Genomic DNA, 21,376 nt, shown 5'->3' with positions numbered 1-21,376 from the left:
CAACTACACGATCAAATGTGCTAGGGGTTTGAATGGGTTTGAACCCTTGTGAAGGTTGCCTTGGCCCTCCTTTTATAGGTCAAGGGGTTACCATAGTGGAAAAAAGGTAATTACACGATGATTAGATAGCATACATAACTCTGCTAGTTAGGACAAAAAGCATTAAATGTGTTGCTAGGTGTCGTGAGGAGGAGAAGCCTCGGCAAGGATATAGCACCGCTTGCCCGGTTAACTCCTATTAGCTTGACACGCCATTTGGACGAGTGTCGATAAAGGTAATCTTCTCTCCAACGTGCTGACACATGCCAGAAAACCCCACCTTGCTGCCTGCGGGCTCAACACCTCACAGATCAACGACTAGCTAGCTGGTGAGACAAAGCGCTGGTAGTTGGCGGGGGTTTGCTAGCCACGGTGCTTGCCGGGCCTTTGCCTTGCTGGCTCGGCCCTGCGAGCAAAGGCCGCCTCTAGTGTTCTCTCCCGATGTTTGTCTTGAACCTTGGTTTTCTTGATGCGCTCCTTGATCTCTCAAAGAACGGCTCCTTTGATTTGGCAATCTTCTTTGAAACTTCGTATAGCGAGGGGTCTGCTACTTGTCTGTGCATAGGTCAGGGTATTATACACCCATGTTTAATACACCGACACCCTTGTATGCGTTGGGTTGCATGGATTTGTTGTTTGTGTGCAGGTGCTGCTAACAAGGTTCTCCTACTAGATTGATAACCCTGGTTCTTAACTAAGGGGAATACTTATCTTTATTGTACTGCATCATCCTCCTCTTCGAGGAAATCCCAATGCAGTCACAAGTAGCAGTAGAACATGGAAATTTTGTTGAAAATGATAGATATGGCTATTTTGATCAAAAACATGTTATTGAGTGGAACATGGTAAATAGGAATTGTTGGAGCCCGAGGAGGAGGTGTTCCTGTCGCTCTGAAGGTTTGCTCGATGAGGTGGAGCGCCATCGCGGGGGAGGAGGCGTACGGCGGGTTGGTGCCTTGCATCAAGTTGTGCGTTCACGCGTTCTCTCGCTGGAGGTACGAGTCGAATCCCCGCTTTGTCATGCTTGCTATTTTTGAGGTGATCCATGCATGGTGTCAACAAATGGAAAAATCGTGCTTGCTGATGCAGGGACGTGGCTTGGGTTTTTTGATCCACCAGATTTCTAGATCAATCTAGGGTATGATGTGGCTGAATTTCAGGATCCAATGAGATGGATTTTTTCCAGTCTGTCCACATTTTTTGCTGTAGGAGTAGATGTATCATAGTGTATGGAGAAGTAGGTGTATATTTTTTTCGTGATTTTTCATGGGTTTTTCTCTGTCTAAACAAGTGTTTTGCCATAGAAGCTAAGCACAATTTGCCACCAAACTAGAAAAATGTAGATATAGTTTACGAATTTGTGATGTGTTTTTGCCACGGCAATTTAACATGTAATGGCATGATAAAATTTGGGACCATGGTCACATGGCAAATGTAAAATTGCTCTTATTTAACAATACGGCAAATTCTAAACATGACAATTTCTGAAAGTTTCTACAACATGTCAAACTTGCCACCCTTCAAATTGTTTGCCACCATTTTCTTCAAACATATATTTTTTATTTCTCTAACATGGCAAACTTTATTTATGGACTATGGCAAGTTTAATTCAAGTACCATGGCAAACTTGTTTTATGGACCATGGCAAGCTTAGTTCAAGTGAAATCATGTGGACATGGTCAATTTTTACACTTGTTTGGTAATGTCCACATGGCAAAAAAGTCATGCTAAGACTAAGATGGCAAAAATTCTTTTCCTTGGTGTGTCAGTCATGGCACTTTTTTACTTTTATCTGCCATGTCAATTTTATAAATTGGCAATGGAAAATTTACCTTTTGTTGGCACTACAAATGTAACTACACCACCATGGATAAATTCTTCGTTTTTATTTCAATGGAAAAAATGTAGTTTTCATTTGCCATGGCAATTTACATTCATTATCACGACAAAAGTACCTATATTTCCATGGCAAATTTACCTTTTACATGTCAATTGAATAGCTCATGGCATTTTTTTCCTTTTTTTCATGGGACCAATGTTAATTTTGCCATGGCAATTTTACTTCAAGTACATTGAGCATGTCAAATGAACAAGAAACAAAGTCTACAATCATTGAGTACATTGTACATACCATGAGAAAAAACATGTTAGGCATGGGAAATTCTTCAATTTTACTGCCATGGCAAAATGTAGTTTCATTTGCCATGGCAAATTTACATTAATTACCACGACAAAATTAGCTATATATGTCATGGAAAATTTACCTTTTTACATTTTAATTTAATAGATCACACATTTTTTTTCTTTTTCGCGGGACTATAATAAAATTGACATGGCAATTTTAGTTCAAGTACACTGAGCATGGGAAATTAAAACACAGTCTACAATTATTGAGTACATTGTGCATACCATGAGGCAAAAATAGTTAGGCATTACAAATTCTTCAATTTTATTGCCATGGCAAATGTAATTTTCATTTGCCATGACAAATGTTGTTTTATTTTGCAATGCCAATTTACTAGCTCATTCCAATTTGTTTGCCTTTCATTGGACCATAGTAAATTTAGCATGGCAATTTTTACTCCAAGTACATTGAGCATGGCAAATGAACAAGAAACAAAGTCTACAATGATTGAGTACATTAAGCATACCATGAGGCAAATTTTTTGTGTGGATTTGATCATATGGCAATTTTTTTGGAAAAAGTTTGTCTCGTACATCATAGCAAAATTTGAAGCCGTTTTTTGGAACAGTCACACAACAAATGTATGAATTTTTTATCTTCAAAACATGTTACCTTTTTAAAAACATGGCTATTTTACTTTGTAGTATGGTAAATTTACTTTTATTGCCATGACAATTTTACTTTATTTTTGCCATGTCAATTTTTTACTTTTAAATTTTGGGCATGGCAAACTTACCCTTTTATTGCTATGACTACCTTTATCGCCATGGCAATTGTAACTCCCATGACAAATTTACATTTATGGAGCATGGTAAGTTTACTTTTATTTTGCCATGACAAAAATACGTGACATCAACGGCAATTTTTGCATGTTTCGACAATTCATGGGAATTTTTTGCTTCTATAGACTATGACACATTTACTTTACAAAACATGTCAATTAGTACTAACAGTAGATGGTGCACTTTTGTTTTGCGTTCCACATGATGGCAAATTTTTATCCACACTCTTCATGTATCATAGTAAAAATATCATACAATTTTTTAATTTACATTTCTTGCCACCATATAGAGATGCAAATTGCCTTGAACTTTTTCTTTTGTGCAATTTGCATTAAAAATGATTTTTCTGAACCATTTCGGAATTTTTAGTAGTATCTAGCTTTTCATTCTCTATGTATCACGAATAATTTTATTTTTGGACCATTGCAATTTCTTTCAGAGCATGGAAAAATCTTGCCTTTATTAGTCACAGCCAAAAGTGGGCTTTTTTAGTCACAGTAAAATATGGGTCAAACTGGGCTTTATTTTTCCTTTTTTCACAGTAAAAAGGCCTGTAGGCCCCCTGGGGAGGGGGTTCGCTCTGGCGCTTCTCGTGGCGAATGGATTCGTTCGATGGATGCCCCCTGGTAGCGAACGAATCGTTCACACCTCAAAAAAGGAAGAAAAAAAAAGAAACGAACGAATCGTTCGATCTGAGGCTCTCCCATACCGAAAGAAAAAAAAGAAGCGAACGAATCGTTCTATTTGAGGCTCTCTCATACCGAACATCAGTTTAACTAGCACACATGCCCGTGCATTGCAACGGAAAAAAATATCATGCTCCCAATCCAGTAAGTATGGCTCAAAACTCACAAAGGTCCACATCATCTATTTGAACACGAAGCGGAACTCGTATTGCTACTTAATTATCATCTTCTTCGTCTGAATTAAAACTATCATATGTCTACGTCATCATCTATTTCAAAACATATGGCCGCTTATCCTTTTTCCTGCACTTCCATGACCCAAACCAGGGACTCAAAAAATATTTGAGTTATCGAAGAATACAATCGGTCTGGACTCTAGGCCCATTTGTCTCGTTTTGTCTTTGACACATGCATCATGTCTAGAGCCCTTGAACACACGACCATGCATGCTCTAGTTACAATTTTAACACATTTGTGTGAAAAAAAAATTGGCACATCATGTGATGTTCCTTTGTCTCATGTTGTATTTAATTAATGGATTACAGGTAGCCGCCGTTGGTCTTGAGTCGCGAGTAGCCCTGGCCCCTGGACCCCGAGCATGTGGTGCCCGGCATCATGCAGAGAAGCTTGCATCTAGAATCCTCGAGACGTTAGGTATTTGACACATCATGCAACACACACTAATCTTCTTTTACCAGTTCATTGTTTTCTCCCAGGATGGCTCGTGGCAATTGAGTTGATAATGTATAAGTGGCGGCAATCGGTTTAACTGAGTGAGGTTGGACTATTGACAAAAGAAGACACATCATTTAATGTTTAGCTAATAATAATATATAAATCCCGAGGCACAATGTGGAGTCGTGCATAGAGGGGGGAGGCGGAACGGGACAAATTGTTTTTTTGCTTTTTTGCCAGGCATGGAGAAAAAGAAATTGTCTATTAGAGATAAAGAATTGCAGTGAGACTATTAAGTAATGTATCCTATTTCATAGCACTGTTGAATGCTAGCTGAGTTGGTCTGCTGTTTTGAACGCGATGAGTTTTTACGTTGCTTGCATCCTCTGATGCGATAAAAAACTGCATAGCATGTCGCATAACAGCGCAACTATATTTTTCGCTTCTCGCTGCAGCAGCTCAGCTCGGCCCGTGATGAAAAAAGGAGCTATGGCCCAGACATAAAAACTCAATAATAACACAGCAAAACGTTTTTAAAATTCCAGGACAGACGAAATTTTAGTACCATCTCAGATAATAAAAATCATCTAAATTGGATGAAACCAGAAAAAAAACATTTAAACGGGACGAAACACAGCAAAATTAAACCAAGAATACCTATTCCCTTTAATAGTAGATATAGATATAGATATCGCCGTTCAAAAATCAATCCTTTTTTAATATATACTCCCTTTGTTCTCAAATATTTGTCTTTCTAGACATTTCAAATGGACACAACATATGGATGTATGTAGACTTATTTTAAAGTGTAGATTCACTCATTTTGCTTCGAATGTAGTTACTCGTTAAAATCTCTAGAAAGACAAATATTTGGGAATGGAGGGAGTAATAGGGAATAAAGTTTTTAACTCGTGATTGAGAAGCCGATTTTCCCGGAAACCAGAAAGAGCAAGAGCAAACCGAGCGGACTCCTCGGTTGGCAAGTCTATGAGCAAAGCCCAACAAGGGCGAAGACCACTGTTGTGACTTGCCATTCTCTTTCGTCTTTCTTCCCCCTTTCCCCACTCGACGCACCCTCGCCGTCAAGTCTAGGGTTTAGCGGAGCCTGCAGTCGTCTCCCGGCACCACCCGAGCCGCCCATGGACGTCGACTCCGAACCGTCCGCCGAGAGCAAGCCCACCCAGATGGACCTCGAGGACCAGGCAAGCCGCCGCCGCCGCCGAACTTATTCTCTCGGGGATTTTTCTTTCTTTTTTGGGGTTTTGAATGCGATTTTCCGTGCGCAGGCGGACGCGAAGGGGAAGGCCGATGCCGCGGAGGAGGAGAAAGGAAAGGGGAAGGGGAAGGGCGACGAACTCGCGGACTCCATCGGGAGTCTATCTATCGGCCCGGGGCGCGCCAACTTCAAGAAGAAGCCGGTGATCATCCTCGTCATCGGCATGGCCGGTGCGTCGATTTCGTTTGCCCTATTCAGTTGTCATTTTAGCAGGACGGATGGCCGACCGAACCGGTGATATGTCGAGCTTTTATTGAGAAGATTTTGGGGAAGCTTACTCTGTTTTGGCCTACAATGTAGGGACGGGGAAGACCACCTTCATGCACCGTTTGGTGTGTCATATGCAGGCATCAGCGAACATGAGGGGTTATGTGCTCAACCTTGACCCTGCGGTGATGACACTGCCATTCGGAGCCAACATTGATATCCGCGATACCGTGCGCTACAAGGAGGTGATGAAAGAGTACGGACTTGGTCCCAATGGTGGCATTCTTACCTCACTCAACCTGTTCTCAACCAAGTTTGATGAGGTACTAATCTTATATGCATCAAGAATGTTTAGAATGGTAATGTGCACTATTTATGTACTCTGTTAGGCTATAAAATTCAAGGTAGTACAAACTTAGAACCACGCCGTCAAGCCGGGTTGTTTCATTTTTTTTGCGGGTAATTGATTCATGTAATTTTTCCATCATTCAATGTAAACTGTTGCATGAATTGTGCTTAATGAATAGTATAATGTAGAGTTCATAGAAATTTATTTGATTCTGCTCTGAATAGTGACAACTTTTTGTGAAATTGTATTCTACATTTATGGTATGTGAGACATCTTTTCCCACTCTATTATTGTGCCATTCAGCTAATATATGTCTAATATTCATCCTTACAGGTTATATCTGTTATTGAAAAGCGAGCAGACCAGCTGGATTATGTGCTGGTGGACACCCCAGGGCAGATTGAAATCTTTACTTGGTCGGCTTCAGGAGCTATCATAACCGAAGCTTTTGCATCAACATTTCCAACAGTTGTTGCATATGTGGTTGACACCCCCAGGTCGACAAGCCCTGTGACCTTTATGAGCAACATGATGTATGCATGCAGTATCCTCTACAAGACCCGTTTGCCTCTGGTGCTGACATTTAATAAGGTTGATGTAGCCAAGCACGAGTTTGCTCTTGAGGTAAGTACACCCTTGTGATGATTTCTGTTTCACTGTTCTTGATTATGTACACTAGTATTGCATTTAGCTACTATCATGTATTCACGTTGTGTGTAACATTTGATTATGCGCACTGGTTCTCCCTTTGGTATTCTTTTGTTGTCAATATGTAACATTTGAGCTGCCATGCTGAGCCGTATGATTTAGGTTTATTGAACATTTATATTAATCAACAATACACTAACAGAGTTTTTCTCCATGATGTTTCTTCAATTTAGTTCTTGGTTTCCTTTCCTTTTCTTCAAATTTTGGTAACTTGGCCTTCATTTATGTGCTGGACCAGTGGATGCAAGATTTTGAAGCATTTCAGACAGCTTTGGATTCCGACTCATCGTACTCATCTTCATTTACCCGGAGTCTCTCTCTTGTGTTGGACGAATTCTACAACAACCTACGCTCTGTTGGAGTATCGGCGGTATCTGGCACTGGAATTGATGCATTTTTTGAAGCTATAGAAGCAAGCGCTAATGAATACATGGAGACCTACAGGTCTGTCCCTTATCATATAGTCCTACAATTGCTGAATGAATTGTTGATACTAAAAACTACTCCCTCCGTTCCTAAATACTTGTCTTTCTAGACATTTCAAATGACTACTACATACGGATGTATGTAGACATATTTTAGAGTGTAGATTCACTCATTTTGCTCCGTATGTAGTCACTTGTTGAAATGCCTAGAAAGACAAGTATTTAGGAACGGAGGGAGTAACTTATTAGTTGCTATCATCTAACAATTTTATCAGGGCTGATCTTGACAAGAGGATTGCTGAAAAGGAGAGACTAGAAGCTGAGCGTAGGAATGAGAACATGGAAAGATTGAGGAGAGATATGGAGAAGTCCAAAGGACAAACTGTGGTGCTCAGCACTGGTTTGAAGGACAAAACTCCTGCCTCAGAGATGATGGGGGACGCTGATGAGGAGGAAGAAGAGGAGGCGTTGGAGGATTTCAGGATCTCCGAGGATGATGATGATGAAGATGAAGGAGAAGATGATGAAGTGACTCATTTTGGCTTTTAAGGTATTCTAGCACTGGTATTCTAGCACTTCTCTGTTTGCTCTGAAGGTGTTCTCGTTAGTTGAATATCTATTACTGTCAGGATAATGGGCATTCATCTTAACATGCATTGTTGATTCCGGCAATTAATGTGACATAACCATGAATTTTTTGGGGGCGCGTGTAAAGGTATATGCTGTTTTCTCAAGGGATATAGAATATTTAATATACAGATTCACACTCCGTGTGTAGTTATATTTTGTAAGATTGAAATCTGCATGAGGGGTGGCATTGCATTGCTGTTATATTACCGGATTGAGATGGTTTTATTGTTGATAAGATCAGTAGATCACCAACTCGAGCTATTAGTTTTCCTGTCAATGTAAAGGTTCGTTGATTCCATTCTCATCGTATTAAGCTTGTCTTGACAGGTTGATTGAGTTGAACAGGGCGTTTACTGGAGGGTGTTCAGGAGGACCCGGTCGGGAGTGGTGTTTGTTTCCAGGTTATTACAGTGGAAATGAAATGCCATCGATATCACTAGGTGGATCACTGCCGTTAGTCTGTAAATCAACTCGCACTTTACCAAACTCGCTGCAATCTCATGATGAACTGAACTGTATTCACTGGCTACGCTGTACGAATTGTTTCCTTGACTTGTTCTGCACACTTTTTTGAAAACTGCTGGGGCGGTAATTCGGTTACTTGCTTAGGCAAAGCCTCGGTTGGATTCCAAGAAGTTTAGCAATGCCCGGGCTTACTTTTTTTACATTTAAAAATACAGTATGTTATTATCTACAGCAATAGTGGTTACGTCATCCACCAAAACTTTTACAATAAAACCTGGGGTCTCATCAAACCGACAATACTACTGAAGGAAAATGTTTAAAAACAACCGGATGATCCCACTCGATTGTAAGCCCCCTTGAGCGAACGACACGCGTCCCCTACTGGCCCACCCACCGCTTTCTCCTCGTAGCGTTATCTTTACAGGAAAGCTCCCGTTCACAAGTTTTTCTTCTCACAGGCCTTCTTCTTCCTCAGGTGGTGCTACCTCTCCCGACCACCGCCGCCGTTACACACGACTGCTATTACCCTGCTACCTCTCCCAAAAGACACGCTGCAAACTCCTTGTCGCTGACCACTGTCACCCGTTGCCGTATAGCCCGCCCCAACACTGTTACTGCCCTGCTACCTCTCCAAAAAAGCAACATCCATGGAGATCAGCTAGGCGAGCACAGTGTGCTGCAATTGATCAGCGCCTCCGACCGTGGCTGCCGACGCTACGACGGAGCATCGCGCGCGCCCGTCACTGCTGCATTGGAGCATCGTCGGCACTGTGATGATGACTGCGACGACCATGACGGTTGCAACTCCAGCGCTGCACTGGAGCTTCGCCGGTGCCGAGACGACAAGCAACATCCATGGAGATCAGCTAGGCGAGCACGGTGTGCTGCAATTGATCAGCGCCTCCGACCGTGGCTGCCAACGCTACGACGGAGCATCGCGCGCGCCCGTCACTGCTGCATTGGAGCATCGTCGGCACTGTGATGATGACTGTGACGACCATGGCGGTTGCAACTCCAGCGCTGCATTGGAGCTTCGCCGGTGCCGAGACGACGACCGCGACAGGCCGGCCATGGCGTTGCAACTCCGACGCTGCAATGGAGCTTCCCCGAGCTGCTGCCCTCACCCTGTAGGTTTTGCCACACCGGCGCTACGATGGAGCTTCGCCAGTGCTGCGACGACAGCAGGCGATGCTGCAATGAAGCTTCGCCAGAGCTCATCGGCGATGCATCCAAGTTTCTTCGCCACGCTCGGTGTTGCTATGGAGCAGCACCCGGTGGCTTCGATGGTGTGATGCAGCGGTTGCCGACGACTCTTGGAGCTGCGATGCAGCAGTTGCCGGCGGCTCCACTGACGCGAGGTCGCCAACGCAAGGTGCCACGGGGGTGCTGTCCTGCTTTGCATCAGACGGCGTTGCTCTGTATCAGAATCAGATGGATGAGGATTAGAGAAGAAAGGCCAAGCCTGTGGTGACTCGATCAAACGGCCATCGGGATAGGATCGAACGGCTGGCTGGGTGGATGATTTCTCTAGGAAATCATCCGCCTGATTTGTAGCAGGCGCTTACTACCCTTGGCCAGGCCAGCTGCCATGTTTGCTTCGTGCGCGGGCAATGTCCAAAGATGATCTTACAAATTCAATCGTCATCTGGTAACAGTTCTCATACTGTAGCTATTCCGTAGGATCACCCCCGATGCTGCAAGACTTCGGCTCGGCAGGTTAGGACAAAGCAAGGCAGTCCATGCATTTAAAATTTAAGTACATGCTTAGCGAAATTGTAAGACTTGACATTCGAGGTCCTAAACTCATAACTAAAAAAGGCAAGAATTAAACAAACCAGCTCCATTTATGATTTCATGTATCATTGCTCCATACGACGCCGCGCTCCCTTCTTTAGTCGCTTCAATTGCTTTTTTGCGGCCCGATGCCACATCTATATTAGTGATGTATAAGTCCTCAGCCAGTGTTTTGTGCTTCTCTGATCGCCAATGTTTCAAGCATAGTAGCATTGTTGATATGATTATTCACCACTACGGACGGCCCTTGGTAAATTCTCGTTTGATTTCTGCACATAGCCGCTATGATTCCTCTTCCTCCTGCCCGAAGAACCGCCACATCAACATTTATTTTGGCGTGTCCATCCCTCGAGGTTAGCCAGTGCCTCGGTTTATGCAGAACTCTAATCTCATCCACGAAGTTGTTGATGGATGAGTGTATCGCAAACGGAGTGTGGAAGATGTCCTCCTCGTGGATTACCTTTCGTCTTGCAGCCCATATCACCCATATGGTTACAATCATTCAAGTATAATCATTGTGACACCCTCGATTCAATCGTATATTAATCATACACACAAAACTGTACGCTCAAGATCAATGACTCACGAAAAGATATCACAACACAACTCTAGACACAAATTAAAATAATACAAACTTTATATTACATGTCAGAGGCCTCGAGGGCTCGAATTCACAAGAGTCAGCGGAAGCAACAATATCTGAGTATAGACATAAGTTAAACAAGTTCTGCCTTAAAAAGGCTAGCACAAACATTAACGATCGAAAAGGCAAGGCCTCCTGCCTGGGAGCTTCCTAAACTACTCCTGGTCATCGGCGACCTCCACGTAGCAGTAGGCACCCTCGGTATAGTAGTAGTAGTAGTCGTCGAAGCTGGCGCCTGGCTTCTGGGCTCCACCATCTGGTTGCAGCATCCGAGAAGAGTGGAAAGAGGTGGAAAAAGGGGAGCAAAGCAACCGTGAATACCCATCCAAAGTACTCGCAAGTAAGGATCTTCACTACATATACATCGGTATCAATGAAATGGATAGTATCTGTGGACTGAACTGCAGAATGCCAGAAGAGAAGGGAAAGCCTAGCCTATCGAAGACTAGCATCTTCAAGCAGCTCCAAGCATCTTGCAACATCAGAAGAGATAAGAGTGGCATATTATAATATTAGTAAGTATGTTGTAACATGCCCAGAGATCACTTCCTCGACTCCCTGCGAGAAAATAATCCCGGAGCCATCATTTCCATTACATGCCTCAGCATCAAGTTCTAATTGTATCGATAGGGATACAACTCCGAGCTTCCGTTACCGTGGAGACGGCTATTCGAATAGATAGAAAACTTCCCTGCAGGGGTGCACCAACTTACCCAACACGCTCGATCAACTCCGGCTGGACACGCCATCCGGTCATGACCGGCCTCGGACGATCAACACACCGCAGTCCTACCTAGGCTCATCAGAGAGGCCAACACGTCGGTCTACATCCTAAGCGCGCAGGGGTCTTGGGCCATCGCCCTTTGCACTCCTGCACGTTGCATACGTAGTCGGTGAGCAGACCTAGCTCCCCTTATACAAGGCGAGGCATTCCAGTCCAACCCGGCGCGCGCCGCTCCATCGCTGACGTCCGTTGAGTTTTCGGCTGATACATACGACGCCGAGTGCCCATACTTATTCCCGCGTGGTGGTTAGTGCGAAAAAGGCCAGAGGCCTACTCGGATCAAATATCCAAACCGTTAGTGTCTTGGAAGTGCGGTAACGATCAATGATCCACGACATGTGGCCTCGTCGCCCCATCTCATGGACTTGCAGCAGGGGCTAAGAATGCCCAGCCGCGCCGCGTGGAAAACTTGTGGGTATCCTCCAGATCAACCCGACTTCACATCACTCGCGGGCACCCCTCGGGGCCAACCCGATGTCATCATGGTCCTGTGGTAAGTCAAAAGTAATTGTGAATGCTCCGAGACCGATGCGCCAGGTGTATTCCACTTATTCGCCGTTATTGCCATGTCATTTGCTTGCGTGTTGCATTTTGCCATGTCATCATGTGCATTGCATCCTCATGTTTTTTGAAACTTGCATCCGTCCGGGTTTCCCAGTTTTCTCTGTTGTCCGTTTCGGCATCCAACACTCTCACATGCACCCACCGCACCATCCAGATCTCGTCTCATAAGTGGCATAAAAATGTTCTCGGAATGGGCCGAGATTTGTCGAGTGACCTTGCTATATCACCGGTAGACCGCCTATCAAATTTCGTTCCATTTGGAGGTTGTTTGATGCCCCAACGGTTAACCGCATTAACCGAAACCCTCCTTCTCTTTGCAGCTCAACACCCCTTCACAACAGCCCGCTAGCCCATCTAAACCCCCTCCATGCTCTTCGTCATTGAATCATGATCGTGTGGACGAAAATCGCACCTCAATAGCCCTCTCCTAGATCCAAGAATCTATATAAATACCATCCCTCCGAAATTTCGGGCAAACCCTAGTCTCCCTCCCCCTCCGCGCCGCCGGACACGTCCGTCCGCGCCGGACGCGTCCAGCGCCGCCACCCTCGGCGAATCCGGAGCAGCCCTATCCAACCGCGTCGTCCCCGCCGCCGTGGCCCGCCTCGACTCGCGCGCCCGCCCGCGCCTGCCTCCGGTCCCCGTCGCCGCGCTCCGCCGCCGCCGCCTCCCGCCGCCACCGGCCACTGTGCGCCCGCCGCCGCCGCCTCCCGCCGCCACCGACCGCTACGCGCCCGCCCGCCTCTGCCGCCCGCCCGCTCGCCGGCCCCGCTCTGCTCCGCAGCTAGCTCCGGCCTCCGCAGCTCATCGTCGGCCCCATCTCCGGCCGGATTCGGGTAGGAGCACCCGAATCCGCCTCGCCCCGTGCCGCCGACCTCCTCCTCGAGCTCCTCTGCCCCGCGGTCGCCGGAACCGTCACTGGAGCTCCGTGACCCGTCGATGGGACGCCCCCGCCTCTGGATGTCCCCGACCCCCGATCCAAACAGCCGAATCGCACCGCTCCATCCCGATCCACGAGATCAAGTTTTTCCCCCGAGGTCCATTTTGTTCACTAAGTCCCTGCAAAAATCATGTCATGTTGCATTATTCTGATGCCTGCAACTTGGTGCATGTGTGTCCTATGATGATGTTCTTTATAAGCAAATGTTCATCTCTGAGTGCTCATACATGCTAGTGTCATTTGCATGCATGTTACTGTCCATATTTACGCCTTAATCATCATTGCAAAAGTGCTAAATGATGTTAACTGCTGAAAACTACTGTAACTTGCTGATTTGTCTTTTTCATAGCATTTTGTGTGTTTATCTTTTGAGCATCATGTCAACATGTTTTAGGAGCATCTTCATGCCATCTTTGCAGTGGTGCAATCCATGTTTTTTGGTGTGCCCTGTGGTGACTAGCACAAGCTTGCAAATTATGCTACTTGATGTTTGCTGTTTTCTGAGACTTAGTGATTTTTGCTAAGTCTGTAACTGTTACATTATGTTGCCATGTTAACTTGATGCTACCATCAATTCCATGCATAATCTGTAGATGCCTAGTTGACATGTTTTGATGTCCATGTTATGCTCTATCATGCCATGCCATTTTATGCCTCATATATGTCCTGTAGCACATGTTTTCGTTGCCATGAACATATGCCTAAATGATGTTCCCGTTTTCTGTTAACTTCATGATGCCATGTTGCAAGCTTGTTATTGATTAATCTATGCCTTTTTTGAAGATGTTCCAATTACATGAATTGAATTATGCTATGAGTACTTTGTCCACATGCCAAGTTTGATAATTTTGGACTTCATATAACTTCTGATCCAAGCTTGCAAACATGCTACAATGATGTTGCTATTTTACACTTGCTGAAACTGTTACAACATTCAAACTAGTTTTGATGGTTCCCTCTAGTCCATGAGCCATATGGTTATGATGCCTTGATGTTATTTGCTCCTTGTTATGTGTACTTTGATTCCATGTCCTTGGTTGCCATATAACTTGCTGAAGATTGTCTCTTTCATGGGCTAAGTTGGGACACCCCTGCAGGGTTTAAACTTCCGAGAGCCGTGCCCGCGGTTATGTGGCAGATGGGAGTTTGTTAATATCTGGTTGTAGAGGACTTGAAGTAAACTCAATTAAAATACACCAACCGCGTGCGTAACCGTGACTGTCTCTTTTCGGGTGCGTTCGAGAAGAGAACACGGTTGGGTTATGTTTGAACGTAAGTAGTTCAGGATCACTTCTTGATCATTACTAGTTTGCGACCGTTTGCGTAGTTTCTCATCTTACTCTTGTACTTGTAAGTTAGCTACCATATAATGCTTAGTCGCTGTTGCAACCTCACCACTTTACCCCTTCCATACCCATTAAGCTTTGCTAGTCTTGATACCCATGGTAATGGGATTGCTGAGTCCTCGTGGCTCACAGATTACTACACAACAGTTGCAGGTACAGGTTATGCAATGATCATGTCGTGAGAGCGTTGTTTGCTTATCTTGGAGTTCTTCTTCTTCTTCGTCGATCTTGGGTTAGGTTCCTGGTCGGCAGCCTGGGCTAGCAGGGTGGATGTCGTTTGAGTTTCTATTTGTGTTTCATCCGTAGTCGGATGTTGTTCTTATGTATGATGTTTGATGTATTCATGTGGCATTGTATGCCTTTTGTATGTATCCCCAATTATTATGAAATGGTCCGATGTAATGATATCCACCTTGCAAAAGCGTCTCCAATATGCGCTTCGAGAGCCGTGCCCACAGTTATGTGGCAGATGGGAATTTGATAATATCCGGTTGTAGAGGACTTGAAGTAAACTCAAATAAAATACACCAATCGCGTGCGTAACCGTGACTGTCTCATTTCAGGTGCGTTCGAGAAGAGAACATGGTTGGGTTATGTTTGAACGTAAGTAGTTCAGGATCACTTCTTGATCATTACTAATTTGTGACCGTTTGCGTAGTTTCTCATCTTACTCTCCTACTTGTAAGTTAGCCACCATACAATGCTTAGTCGTTGTTGCAACCTCACCACTTTACCCCTTCCATACCCATTAAGCTTTGCTAGTCTTGATACCCATGGTAATGGGATTGCTGAGTCCTCGTGGCTCATAGATTACTACACAACAGTTGCAGGTACATGTTATGCGATGATCATGTCGTGAGAGCGTTGTTTGCTTGTCTTGGAGTTCTTCTTCTTCTTCGTCGTCGATCTTGGGTTAGGTTCCTTATCGGCAGCCTGGGCTAGCAGGGTGGATGTCATTTGAGTTTCTGTTTGTGTTTCATCCATAGTCGGATGTTGTTCTTATGTATGATGTTTGATGTATTCATGTGGCATTGTATGCCTTTTGTATGTATCCCCAATTATTATGTAATGGTCCGATGTAATGATATCCACCTTGCAAAAGCGTCTCCAATATGCGCTTCTATCATTGGTGGGACCTTCGAGTTCTATTAGGATAGAGTCACATATTGGGCGTGACAAGTTGGTATCAGAGCCTCGACCGACCATAGGAGCCCCCTTGATTGGTCGTAGTTGGCCGTTGTCGAGTCTAGAAGAAAAACTTTTTTTCGGAGTCTAGTTATATCGGAGAGTAGGAATTCTTTTTACTCCTCAGTCCCTTCGTCGCCTTGGTGAGAAATCTTGACGTAGGTGTTTTGATATACTCCTCTTCCCCTTCAAATTTTTTAGCATCACGCAGTTAGTTTTCGTTTGTTGCGATGTCAGCTCTTTTCATCCAGCACACTTCTTTTGACTCATTCGACCCTCGTCGTTTTTCGCGAGATCAATCCTCAGTTCTTTCCCAACGATGTTGTTTCCCCATCCGAAGTTGTCTTTGTTTTTCCCGCTCGCCCACCCTTTTTATTCTTGGAGCCGGAGTCCTTAATCGAGTATATATCCTACTCGTGCGAAGCCTTTGCATTCTTTCCTCACTTATTTCAACCAGTGTTTTTCTTCAAGTTATTCGTCGGTTCCCCATTCCAAGTTGCCTTTGTTTTACCTGCCCTCCCAACCCTTTTTCTTCCCGGAGTCTGAGCCTCTTTTCGAGCATCAATTTCATTCTTGCGGAGTCTCTTCAGTCTTTCCTCAATTGTCTTAGCCGGTGAATTCTCGTCTTGTTAATCATTGTTCGTCTCATTTTCTTTCCGGTGAATCCAATTCAAGCTTTTTCGTTGTTGATCATATTCTTTTCGTTGTCTCAAGTGCTTCCCCTTGCTCGTTTGCCTCTCGCCAGTTTATCCTTCCAGAGTGCCCAAGACATCTCAGAAGATTCATGGTTGCCTTCAATTAATTCGAGGTTGTCACCTCATTCGAGTCTTTCAATCATTCCGGTGCATCATCTCTCTATCAACCGATCCTTTCCAACGACGTTTCTTTCAGTGGGCCCTAACCCACAGGTCTTTTTCTAGGATCTTACCTGACTCTTCTAATTTTTCGGAGTTATTCTCAAATTCTTTTTGAAGTTTGACGTAAGAATAAATTTCATCAGTCAGATGCTTTTCCAAGATCGATTTCAAATTATTTTCTTTGGTTGGCTCAACCTCTTCGCTTTCATTCTCCCGAAGTATCTCAACAATTTTTGGTGATGTTTCTCATCGTCATTCTCAACATTTGAAGACTGAAGAAGAGTATTCCTCTAAATCTTTTCCATTCTCTCAGAGATTCGTGGTGCTAGCTTGTTGCTATCCTCTTATTTTGTTCCGATCGTCAAGAATTCTTTTCTTACCCATCCGGAGTATTTCAGGAGTTGTTTTTTCGTTTCGATTATCCGGAGGCCTCCATTTCAAAATATTTGTTCGTTCCAAGTTTTTAGCTTCGTTCGTTCCCATATTTGTACTGGTGCTTCGTTCAAGCATTCCTTAATCAGTTCGTGATCTCTTCGTTCTCTTGCATGTAAATTCACTCAAGTATCTTCGTTCGTTTTCCAATTCCTCCGGTGATTCATTCCCTTTCTTTATTCATTTTCAAATTCTTACGGTGGTTTGTTCATGATTCCTTCTCCTTTGTTATCATATCAATTCAGTCGTTCTTTCCAGCCCTACCGGTGGTTCAGGAAGACCTTCCCAAGTTTTGCGCTATATCTCCCCTTAATCTTTTCCAACACAATAAGTCATATGCAATCCATTGCTTCTCATCAATTTAATTGGTGGAGGATGCGCATAACATAATTATTATTCTTCTTTCATCAAGTAGATTAATTACTTCCTTCGGAGATTTTTCATGATGAATAGTCTCTTGGTCCTGAGTTGTTCTTTTTTTCTTTTCAGAGTTCCAAGTTTTTCTCGCTTGTCTCGTCGCGAAGCTCCATCTAAATCATCGCTAGGCGTAATCTTATTCTTTTCATCCTTCAATTCTATCTCATCATTCTTTTGTTACCGGAGTTCTTCACGATGGTTCGTAAGGATTTAATTCATTCTTCAAGTGTTCATCAAGATTCTTGTTGAAGGAGCGCAAACATATTTTCCCTTGCGTCTCGAAGTGCAATTAATTCTCCGCATGCTTTTGAAGTGGAGTTTTGCATTTCTTCATTCTTCTCACCTATTCAACCATTTGGTGGTGGCAGAAATTCACCTCAAGTTTTGAGATGTTTACATAAGACCACCCAAATCAATTCTTTTGTTGTTGATTTTCCAACAACTTCGTTCAACCTTCTTCGTAAGGATGCTTTCAAACTCAATGGTGGTAGAAGTTGTCATATTCTTCTCCGTTCTTTTCATTCCACTCTTTCAATTCTTTTGGAGGCATTGTGTTGTTCCTCTCGTCAAGTATCGTTCCATCTTCACAAGTTCATGTTCTATTCCTTCCATGTCAGTCGGAGTGCTGCCTAAATTCTTTCATTCTTATTCCTTTTCTATCTTTTCTAACCGGAGTGGTTTCAGAGTATATCTTGTTCCTTAAGCTTTTGATTCTCGTCATATTCATCATTCCTCTTTTCTACCCAGGTGATCTCGACTTTGTTCACCTTCTCTCTTAAATATTGTTTCACCTCTTCCTCTTCCTCTTCCATCTCGTTCCTAAGATCTTGGGACAAGATCTCTTGTTAGTGGAGGAGAGTTGTAACGCCCCGAGACCGATGCGCCAGGTGTCTTCCAATTATTCGCCGTCATTGCCATGTCATTTTCTTGCATGTTGCATTTTTCCATGTCATCATGTGCATTGCATCCTCATGTTTTTTGAAACTTGCAGCCGTACGGGTTTCCCAGTTTTCTCCGTTGTCTGTTTCGGCATCCGACACTCTCACATGCACCCGCCGCACCTTCCAGATCTCGTTTCATAATTGGCATAAAAACGTTCTCAGAATGGGCCGAGATTTGTCGAGTGGCCTTGGTATATCACCGTTAGACCTCCTGTCAAATTTCATTCCATTTGGAGGTCGTTTGTTGCCCCAACGGTTAACCGCGTTAGCCGAAACCCTCCTTCCCTTTGCAGCACACCACCCCTTCACAACAGCCCGCTAACCCATCTAAACCCCCTCCATGCTCTCCGTCGTTGGATCACGACCGTGTGGGCGAAAACTGTACCTCAATAGCCCTCTCCTAGCTCCCAGAATCTATATAAACACCTCCCCCTCCGAAATTTCAGGTAAACCCTAGTCTCCCTCCCCCTCTGCGCCACCGGACACGTCCGTCCGCGCCGGACGCGTCCAGCGCCGCCGCCCTCGGCGAATCTGGAGCCGCCACCTGTCCAACCGCGCTGTCCCCGCCGCCGCGGCCCGCCGGTCCCAGCCGCGGCCCGCGCGCCCGCCCGCGCATGCCTCCGGTTCCCGCCGTCGCGCTCCGCTGCCGTCGCCGCCTCGCCGGCGCTTGCCGCCACCGCCCGCTGCGCGCCCGCCCACCTCTGCCGCGCCACGCCGCCGCCGCCTGCCCGTTCGCCGGCCCCTCTCTGCTCTGCCACCCGCTGCCGGCCTCCGCAGCTCCGCCGGCCCCGTCTCCGACCGGATCCAGGCAGGAGCGCCCGGATCTGCCTCGCTCCATGCCGCCGACCTCCTCCTCGAGCTCCTCCAGCCCGCAGTCGCCGGAACTGTCGCCGGAGCTCCGCGACCCGCCACTAGGACGCCCCCGACCCCCGATTCAAACGGCCGCATCGCACCGCTCCGTCCCGATCCAGTTTTTCCCCGAGGTCCATTTTGTTCACTAAGTCCCTGCAAAAATCATGTCATGTTGCATTATTGTGATGCGTGCAACTTGGTGCATGTGTGTCCTATGATGATGTTCTTTATAAGAAAATGTTCATCTCTGAGTGCTCTACATGCTAGTGTCATTTGCATGCATGTTACTGTCCATATGTATGCCTTAATCATCGTTGCAAAAGTGCTAAATGATGTTAACTGCTGAAAACTGTTGTAACTTGCTGATTTGTCTTTTTCATAGCATTTTGTGTGTTTATCTTTTGAGCATCATGTCAAGATGTTTTAGGAGCATATTCATGCCATCTTTACAGTGGTGCAATCCATGTTTTTTGGTGTGCCCTGTGGTAACTAGCACAAGCTTGCAAAGTATGCTACTTGATGTTTGCTGTTTTCTGAGACTTGGTGATTTTTGCTAAGTCTGTAACTGTTACATTATGTTGCCATGTTAACTTGATGCTACCATCAATTCCATGCATAATCTGTAGATGCCTAGTTGACATGTTTTGATGTCCATGTTATTCTCTATCATGCCATACCATTTGATGCCTCATATATGTCATGTAGCACATCTTGTCGTTGCCATGAACATGCCTAAATGATGTTCCAGTTTTCTGTTAACTTCATGATGTCATGTTGTGAGCTTGTTATTGATTAACCTGTGCCTTTTTTGGAGATGTTCCAATTACATGACTTGAATTATGCTATGAGTACTTTGTCCACATGGCAAGTTTGATAATTTTGGACTTAATATGACCTCTTGTCTAAGCTTGTAAACATGCTACGATGATGTTGCTGTTTTACACTTGCTGAAACTGTTACAAAATTCAAACTTGTCTTGATGGTTCCCGTTAGTCCATGAGTCGTATGGTTATGATGCCTTGATGTTATTTGCTCCTTGTTATGTGTAGTTTGGTGGCATGTCCTTGCTTGCCATATAACTTGCTGAAGATTGTCTCTTTCTTGCTCTGAAGTTGCCTTCATGCTAAATCTGTCAACCTGTTAATAGTATGTTCCATTTTGCAAGTATCATAGTAATTACTCCATGCATCATATGAACTTGTTCCCATGGACTAAGTTGAATTATATCATGTCTACTATATGTCCATGTCTTTTGCATAATTATTAAAGTTGCTATGCTTGTTGTTATGTGCCTCCACAGTCAGCATCATAATGTTATTGTGTTGCATTCCCAGATTTCCTGCAAGTCTGAGAATCAACTTATATCATGTTTGCATCTTGTCGTGATGATTCCCATGAACATGTTGCTCATATGGTTATGCCATGTTGCGTGTTTTGAGCTCTATGATATGTACTAGCATGCCATGCTTTTGCTTTCCATGTTCTTGCACTGTAGCTTAATTATTTCTTGCCTCCAACATGCCATCGTATAAACTCTGCTCATGCATATGCTTTGTTTTTCACTAAGTCATAATCTGTGTTATGCTACCTCTTGAGCACAGCGTTGGATTTCCTTGAACAGGAAAGGATGATGCAGCAAAGTAGCGTAAGTATTTCCCTCAATTTTTGAGAACCAAGGTATCAATCCAGTAGGAGGCTACGCGCGAGTCCCTCGTACCTGCACAAAACAAATAACTCCATGCAACCAACGCGATAAGGGGTTGTCAATCCCTTCACGGTCACTTACAAGAGTGAGATCTGATAGGATAATATTTTTGGTATTTTTGTAATAAAGATGCAAAGTAAAATAAAAGCAAAGTAAAAAACAAAGGAAATAACTGAGTATTGGAAGATTAATATGATGAAGATAGACCCGAGGGCCGTAGGTTTCACTAGTGGCTTCTCTCGAGAGCATAAGTATTTTTACAGTGGGTGAACGAATTACTGTTGAGCAATTGACAGAATTGAGCATAGTTATGAGAATATCTAGGTATGATCATGTATATAGGCATCACGTCCGAGACAAGTAGACCGACTCCTGCCTGCATCTACTACTATTACTCCACTCATCGACCGCTATCCAACATGCATCTAGAGTATTGAGTTCATGAAAACAGAGTAACGCCTTAAGTAAGATGACATGATGTAGAGGGAT

The 21,376-nt window shown here is 44.3% G+C and overlaps 1 protein-coding gene across 2 annotated transcripts; it reads left to right on the top strand.

Moving 5' to 3' along the window:
- Positions 1-5,343: 5,343 nt before the first annotated feature.
- Positions 5,344-8,562, top strand: LOC125551914 (GPN-loop GTPase QQT2). 2 transcript variants are annotated; one of them, XM_048715315.2, is made up of 7 exons: positions 5,344-5,569; positions 5,654-5,813; positions 5,944-6,173; positions 6,533-6,823; positions 7,146-7,351; positions 7,608-7,882; positions 8,290-8,562. In XM_048715315.2, the coding sequence occupies exons 1-6, from the start codon at positions 5,507-5,509 to the stop codon at positions 7,879-7,881; spliced, it is 1,224 nt and encodes a 407-aa protein (XP_048571272.1). In that variant the 5' UTR covers positions 5,344-5,506; the 3' UTR covers position 7,882; positions 8,290-8,562. The 2 variants fall into 2 exon arrangements, with proteins under 2 accessions (XP_048571272.1, XP_087374638.1); XM_087518512.1 differs by having other exon boundaries at positions 5,364-5,813.
- Positions 8,563-21,376: the final 12,814 nt, after the last annotated feature.

The sequence above is a fragment of the Triticum urartu genome, chromosome 4A (genome assembly GCF_056163025.1).
Source record: "Triticum urartu cultivar PI428250 chromosome 4A, HENAU_Tu73, whole genome shotgun sequence".
NCBI lineage: Eukaryota > Viridiplantae > Streptophyta > Magnoliopsida > Poales > Poaceae > Triticum > Triticum urartu.
The sequence above is the reverse complement of the archived record's forward strand: the minus strand, read 5'-3'. Positions and strand labels throughout refer to the sequence as shown.